Source organism: Anopheles stephensi, chromosome 3, assembly GCF_013141755.1.
Source record: "Anopheles stephensi strain Indian chromosome 3, UCI_ANSTEP_V1.0, whole genome shotgun sequence".
In the NCBI taxonomy this organism is placed as follows: domain Eukaryota; kingdom Metazoa; phylum Arthropoda; class Insecta; order Diptera; family Culicidae; genus Anopheles; species Anopheles stephensi.
The window spans coordinates 26,093,752-26,101,756 of NC_050203.1; the positions used below are offsets into that span (position 1 = coordinate 26,093,752).

At 40.5% G+C, this 8,005-nt stretch overlaps 1 protein-coding gene across 1 annotated transcript; it reads left to right on the top strand.

Moving 5' to 3' along the window:
• The first annotated feature begins 6,075 nt into the window (after positions 1 to 6,075).
• On the top strand, positions 6,076 to 7,650 carry LOC118511460 (ficolin-2-like). Its single transcript, XM_036054562.1, has 2 exons — positions 6,076 to 7,043; positions 7,110 to 7,650. The coding sequence occupies exons 1-2, from the start codon at positions 6,280 to 6,282 to the stop codon at positions 7,240 to 7,242; spliced, it is 897 nt and encodes a 298-aa protein (XP_035910455.1). The 5' UTR covers positions 6,076 to 6,279; the 3' UTR covers positions 7,243 to 7,650.
• The last annotated feature ends 355 nt before the right edge of the window (positions 7,651 to 8,005 follow it).

Sequence of the window (8,005 nt, forward strand, 5' to 3'; positions counted from 1 at the left end):
ACATATCGGATAATAGATCCAAGGTCCGGAAATCTCAGAAAACAAGATCTTTGAATCCTTGGTTCAGGATCTTAGGAACATGGGATTGGAGATCCGGGATCCGAGAGAGGGCTGTGATTCTGAGATTTTGAACCAGGATCTTGGGATCATGGGCTTCAGAATACAGAATCTTAAGATTTTGGGGTCCGCGATCTGGGATCCGGGTTCTATGATACGGTCCTCCACTTGAATCTGAGCTGCCCGATGGTCAAGATATATCTAAAGCAGCAATAGGCGAAGGAGTTGCTCCATCCACAATGTGACGAAACAAAGGCCAATCAGTTCGCATTTTCCCGAAACAGGTGAACCTGAATTTTCTGCAACTCGACACTAACGGCATAGTGCATCAGGAAAGGTGGTCTTAGCTGGTAGGTAGTAGTGTACGCCGTGTATAGCCAAGCAGACGATTGTCGTTGTGGGATTCGTAAGTGACACCAATATGTACTTACCTACAGCCTCATAAGCTATCACTCTTCCAGCATAAGATCAGTGTGTCGTTCGCCATGGTACGGGAAAGACACATAAACTCTGGCAAATTTTAGATCACCTCGGAGCCCCGCACTGGTTTGTCGAACCAGTGACAAAGAGCTGCATAAAGCTTTTCATCAACCGCAAAACTAGTAGGCTACGACTACAATGTTCAATACATTGCATACCTTCAGGTGTACACACCCGAGACCCGAATCGACAAAACCGACAGTGTACTGAGCCTTAAATATCGTCCGTATTAATGTATGAACCATGTTCCCAAAAGTGATTACAACATTAGCAAACAACGTAATTAACATACGAACGCCCTGCTTTCTCACGCCCCGACTTTCATACATTTTATTTGCACTTTATCGTGTTAAAAGTTTGCACATGAATTATGAGTTCAATCGACGCACGGTTGACGGCGGATCATAAATCATGCTAAACTTTTGGTTTTCATTTTTATCACCACTATCACTGCTGCTAATGCTGCTGTCTCGTACTGCAGTGGCAAACACAGAAAAGCAAACAAACAAAAAAACCCCACCCTGTCTGTGCGCTTCACAAGACACCCAAAGCCGGGGACAGGTAATTTATTGAGTGAGAAACAAGTCATAATTAATGCACGACTGAAACTTTACCTTAATTGAGAGTGCAAAAAGCGAAATCAGCCCGAGAAGGATCCGGCGGTATGGCGGCTGGTTAAAAGTAGAACCGGATCCACCGACGACGACGATGACAACGGGAGAAAAGTTTGGCCCGGCGCAGACAATGTCGCACCTTTTTTCGACTGACGCGAAGATGAATTTAGGAACATTAATATAATTTTTTCACTGTCTTTCGCTCTTTGCTTTCGTTTGCTTCTAATGGAAAATGAGAATGAAAGTCACTAGCATGATAGGGCTCCCTTTATGCCCATCGTGGGCCGGAGATAAGAAGACAAACATCGTTTCAAAAGATGAAATATTGTGGACATTCATAACTTGCTTGTTAACTGTTACGCATTGTTACACGTATCAACGAAAGTTGGCCGCCAGAGCAATTTTAATTGGCTAAATCAACCGAATGCTTGTTGTAGTGCTCTCCACAACCCTACGCCCTAGCAACGACCGAAGACCATCATTCGCAGATGCATTATGAATCATTTTTAGCAATGCTGATGATAACGATTGCGACGTTGTCTCCCGGCCGATGTAACATCAAAGCGTACGGCAAGCACACGCGAGAGCGAAACAGAGACCGAGGACCTCTCTTATGCGGCGCGAGCAAAAACCGATACAAAGTTATGATAAAACGTTTGGCAAAAGGGTAGACGGTTTTTCGGTGCACGGAGCCGGGACCGGCACATCCGAAACATCAATGGGAAACCACTCAAGTAAATAGTTTTCGTCAGTTTTAGCAATTCATCAAGACACGACGACAGCAGTGCGCATTAGTCAAGGGCGCTTCGTACGAAATGCTTGACCGCGTTCGCACTATGCCACGGTTCGGATGGGATTTTGGAGCAATTTTGCTATCGAGTTTGGTTTGCTTTTTTTGAGAAATGGTTAAAATGTTTTATGTAGTAGAATTTGATAAAATGATATAAATTTCTAATTTGAAGAAGGTATCGAAGTAATACTTTTTCAGTATCAGTTTCTTCTAGAAAGGTAGAGCAATATTTAAATAAAAGCTCTAGAATGAGTTAAAAAATTAATATTTTTTCCATGAACTCTCAATTTTGTACCGAATTATGTCTCCGTTTTAAAGCTAACGGTTAGATCTTTAAGAACAGCAAAATCTTAGGCATTAATCGGCTCATTTTTTAAATTGTCATAAGTAACACGACTATAAGTAACATTGTCATAAGTAACACGAAGCCGTCATAATTAAGAATAAATATATAAATAAATATTTTGAACATTACTTATTTAATACAATTTTCATTGCGTTCGTTTTGTCGGGATGATAAATCATCTTATCTACCATGTGTCGTCTAGATTATCGATATTTATAGCTTACACTTCCTGCTTTCTTTTTTTGTTCTTTATACTTTATGCATTCATGCAGAGAACCATCACAGCACTAATGCTCTGTTATTCTCCCACTGAATAGATTTATCTGTTAAACGAGAAATTGGTACAGTATGTGGTTATCTTAAAATCCATTTGATCGAGACATTGACAAAGAAAGCAAGAAATGTCTTGATATTTCTACAACGCATAACAGTATAGAAACATGGAAGAATCATAATTTTATTATTAACTTTTACGGATCAATTTACCAGATCCTTTTACAATCATCTTCTTCCTTGGCACTACAACCCTTGAAAGGTCTCGGCCTGCCATTTCTGGCTTTCTGTGACTTGACTTGACCCGTAGCAAAATAGTCAACCCTGCATACGGGGAGGCGATCCAGAATGGATTTGAGCCCCAGTACTGCCGTGTGTGGACCGGCACCGTTGTCGCCTAAAATCAAGTGATCTTATTCAATTGTTCATCACTGTATAGTGTCGAGATGAAACTTTTGCTACTTCAAACTGTTGTCTCAGGGATAATCTAGGATTATCTTACTTATAACTACTTGTAGGATTTTTATTCCCATATTTCCAGCAGTCTGGGTCTCGCGCCGTTATCTTAAATCATTCAATCAACCATCAACAAATCTACTCTCTTATCATCAGATGGTAGGGAATCTACTATTATTGGAGTAAGATTCCAATATTTTCTTTCTAACTTTAAAATCATAAGAACTCTTTCTAAATGATACCACACAATGATTCTTTCAATCATTCTTATTATATTAATCAATAAACTTATTATATTTATTCCTTAGTATTGTAGAGACAATAAATTGTCTGCAGTGTCCGTTCTACCAAGTACAATACCTGGAGTGACAAAGTTTGAAAAATAACTTCAACTGACACTATCACAAAATAGCCAATAGCCCATACAATAAAGCGTCAAAACAGTGACTGATCCGATACCGCATTGTGGTATTTGTTAAATTTTTCCAATTATCCTTTGAATTATGCTTCACTACAAAACGCTACGCTACATCGCTTTGCAGGCTTCACTCCCACAGATTTAAACGTATCGTATTACCTATTATAATGAAATGTAATTTAACGAATCAAACCTACACACTAGCCAGTCAGCACACCGATACCACTTTGCCGCTTGTCTAGATGTGTGTGTGTGTATAGTATAAGCCTTTTGAATAAACGATCTGCAGCGCATCCAATTGAAATAGCTGCACAAAATTAGAACAAATCCAATTGTATCTCGCGAGAGATAATGAACGAATTCAAATGTGTCGTAAACAGGTTAAGCGTTTCATGTTCGAGGTTCCACTGCAGGCTTAGGCAGGTGTCGGGTACGGTGAAGTGACATTTATTAGCATCAAGTGATGATATGTACGTGGGTAAGTGCAAAATTAAGGGAAATAAATAACGGAAAGCTGAGCGCCGATGGCTGTGTGAAGCGGAAAGCAGTAGGAATTAGTTTGTGGGTTGGGAAACATTCAATCAGCATTCAATTAGTTTTTGGAGTCGCGTCTGTGGGTGTGTGTGTGTGCATTTGAAATCAGGTTGATAACAATTTGCATGTGTAGGTTGCCTGTTGGATGGATGAGATTGTTGTATGGATTGCACCAAAACTCAATCCATTCAGTGGCTTTCCTCTTAGCCATGACCATGAGCACACGCCAGCCAACCGGATAATAGTGCATAATCTGTGCGCCTTACCACACACACACATACACTTTCACACCCCCACCGATGATTTCATTGGGCGGTGGGTAGTGGGTGAAGGTGATAAATATTTCATTTGCATTAAGCATGGTAATCGAGTGATGAATAAAGCATGAATAGTTCAAAACCCTCCAGTAATTACTTTAACGTTTTACACAGCCCACATCACTGCCCGACGGTCGCTGACCGGTTTTTGAATTGGTTTTGTCCCACGCCCATCCCCATGTAAAAGGGATTAAATTTAAGGATTTGTCTTAAAAGTTTCACTAGTACATGGGGACAGTTCTGGTACACTAGCTCATCTCGCTTTCCCTTTTGTTCACTTGCACTCCATTCACCGACCCCCTAGGAGAGGTTTTATAAGGAGGGTTTTAATTAAAGTTGAGAAAATTGATAAAAATTAATGCAGTAAATTCGGTTTTTGCTTTCCACTCTCTTATCATCCTTTTTTCCAATGTTTACTTTTCCAACGTCCACCGTGCTGGGTTCCACCTTCCTTTGTGATTCTTTCTTAAGTCGCACTACACATCACACGAAGGCGCCGGTTGATTGTACCGGAAGTGGTCCCACCGGAGTAGAAGTTAGTTCGTGTTTTTTTTTGTTGTGTTTTTCGTTCGGGAAACTTTTCTCATTAAACTCGAATTATCGAATGGCCATTGCCTGGTTTTGCTGTGCTTGTGGATTTTTCAGCCACAGCCCAGCAGCAGCCAAACTCACCCGGTGAGCAGCGATGAGCTGTTTTGGTTCGAACCCAAACCGCGGACGACCGGTTGTGTGTAAGTTTTACGGAACAGTTTACAGTGGCAGCACATTGTTTGCCGGAGCGTTTGCGGTGAAATGTAATCGGGATGCAAGTAGTTGTAGAGTGATTAATATTGAGTTTTGTAGTAGTTGTTTATGTTGAGTGTTTTTTCACGGGGGTATTGGTAAACTTATGGTTTTTTTTTAAATAGGGTGCACAGTTGGAAGAAAAATATTTATAAACGTTGTGGTGAGTTGATAGAACATAAAATAGCAATAAAGAATGTCAATACAGAATGAACGACCATCACCACTGTCACCCAGTGCGGAACGCGACCGTACAGGGTGACCCGTTAGTAGTATAAAAGAAGAAATTAGGGAGCATGAACGCTACTAGACTCGAACAAAGTCGGACGCAGCACTTCGCTATGATTATGAAAAATTGTTTAATTTCAAAATTTCAACAATGCTAATTGAATACCTTAAAATATTCCATGCTAGTTTGCGCCTCAAAGTATGCAATCCGTTATCTTTAATTTATTTATTCATTTTATTACATTTGAATGCTTGCTGTATTAGAAAAACTGATACAAAACGAATTTTTATTAATTTGTTTATAAAAATTAAAGATTAAAAAAATCAGTCGTAAAACTACAAGAAAAAAAACAATAAAAATCAGAAACCATTAACAGGGTTTTGCTTTGCAGGGAATTCGCGGGGAATATTCGCCTGAAAGTATGCAATTTGAATTCTGATTCAATTCATTAGTTTATTTGCCCATCAATATTAAACAATAAATCAGGATTGAGGCTTAACGCAACAAAAAATAAATCGTAATATATTTAATCATAAAAACGTATTTAAATGTGTTAAGATTCCTTCCACAAAAATGCCCAGTGCATAAAAAATTAAACAAACACCTCAAAACTTATGCGCATGCACCTTCAAAACAGAAACACTAAAATCTCAAATTAATTTAAATCGATTTCAAATCCGCCTACAGAATCAATTATCAGTCAAAAGCCTTATCAGTTGTGCTTAATGGAAATCCCATTAAGAAGAAAATAAAACATCATGCTCGCCACTATCGCAGGCAACCTTCTGATAATGTGCACTGCCTATGCAAAATAATTTGCCGCATTCACAGCTTCGTTTCGAAAAAAAAAGTGTGGGAATCCCCATGCTTCATTGTGAGCTGATTAAGACCTTCGTTTGCGATGGTTCAATCTCGTTCGAACAGTCTGGGCGTACAGTCGGTTAGGTGTGTAGTATAAGTTTAATGTGCGCAAACCAACAGAATGCAATTCATCATAGAAAGTGTGATCTTCGTACTGCTTGTCACTTGTGTCGATGTTGATTCGAACGGTACCGGCTATGGGTACGAAATGATTACAGCTCGTCTCGATTCTCTGCAAGGTCTCGAGTCGGAGCTGCTCACCTACACGAACGGTACGGTAGAGCAGCTAACGAAAATGGTACAGCTGTTAACTCGCCTTCAGGTGAGCCCAGGCACATCCAATCCAGGCGCTTCTACACCCGCCTCAGTGGGTGCATCGTGTAGAGACGTTCCTTCGCAAGTGTCCGGCATCTACCGTATCGAACCGGACTATCCCTTCAATGAACCGATGACAGTGTACTGTGATCAGCAGTACGAAGGTGGCGGATGGACAGTCATTCAGCGTCGTTTCGATGGTTCGGTAGATTTCTTCCGCGATTGGGAGGACTATAAGCGTGGGTTCGGTACACTGCGCGGTGAGTTCTGGCTCGGATTGGATCGGATCCACCGGCTCACAAACGTTGCCCCGCACGAGATGGCCATCGTGCTGAAGGACTTTGACGGGGTGAACGCTGCGGCACGGTACAAAAAGTTTCGCATCACATCGGAAACCTTAAACTACGCCATCATCGAGCTGGGTGAGTGTAGCCCTTGCGGTGCTGGCGACGCGATGCGCATTCATCTGAACGAAAGCTTCTCGACGTACGATCGCGATCGGAGCAAGGCGACGTTCAACTGTGCCAAGGCGTTTAAAGGTGGCTGGTGGTTTTATCGGTGTCATCGATGGTATGTATAAGCGAGCGGGTGAGTAGATCTGCGAAGGGGTCCTGTATAGTGTTTGTATGCTTACAGCCATCTGAATGGAGAGTATCTGCGCGGTAAGCTGACTGAAGCTCAGGACTCGCATGGTCTTATGTGGATGGACTTTCGAGGCAATAAGTACTCATTGAAGGCTACCACCATGATGATTAGGCCAATAAAGTGATTTATTTTATTTCAAGCATTATGTATAACGGGAGGAAAATTGTGTTGAATACTTTTGCAGGAGTAGTTACTATAGTCGTGAACTTGGTTTGTTGATTATTGCAATTTTTTATCGTAGATTGTATGCACATCTGCACGGTAAAAATAATAAAAAAAATCATTTATAGAAAAAAAAAATCATACAAATTAATAATTTTGAAGTTACATTTTTAGCTTAAACAAATTAGCTTAAACTATAAACCAAAAGCCTCAGTTCAGCAGAAAAATATCACTTGATACTTTATAAACATCCAGAAACGAACGATATAAATGCCTAAATGTATGCAATCATCAAACAACAAATTTACAAACCTAAAAAGGGTAATCTGAACTTAATAAAAGCAGCCTTATTCAACTTACCATTACTGCGTGAAAAAGAACTAGTAACTTTTTTATTTCGCCTACACAACGAGATCATTTAAAGTTTATTTTTATCCTCTAAACAATCGCCTCGCATTGTCCTTTCCATCACAAACGCGCCTGATTTCTGATGTTGACACGGGCAAACAAACCCCAGCACCCAGCTGGCTACATTTAAATACATAATCATTCAATTAGCGTAAAAAGTTTTTAATTAAATTTTCTTCCCACTCGTCAAAACTTGCACGGCAGATAAATAATGGATCGCTGGAAGCCGTGTGTCTAGCGTCTGGTTCCATCCTTGGTTTGGGAAAGTTTTGCAGCGGGAAACTGCAAATGACACGCTGCTGGATGGATGGTACTGT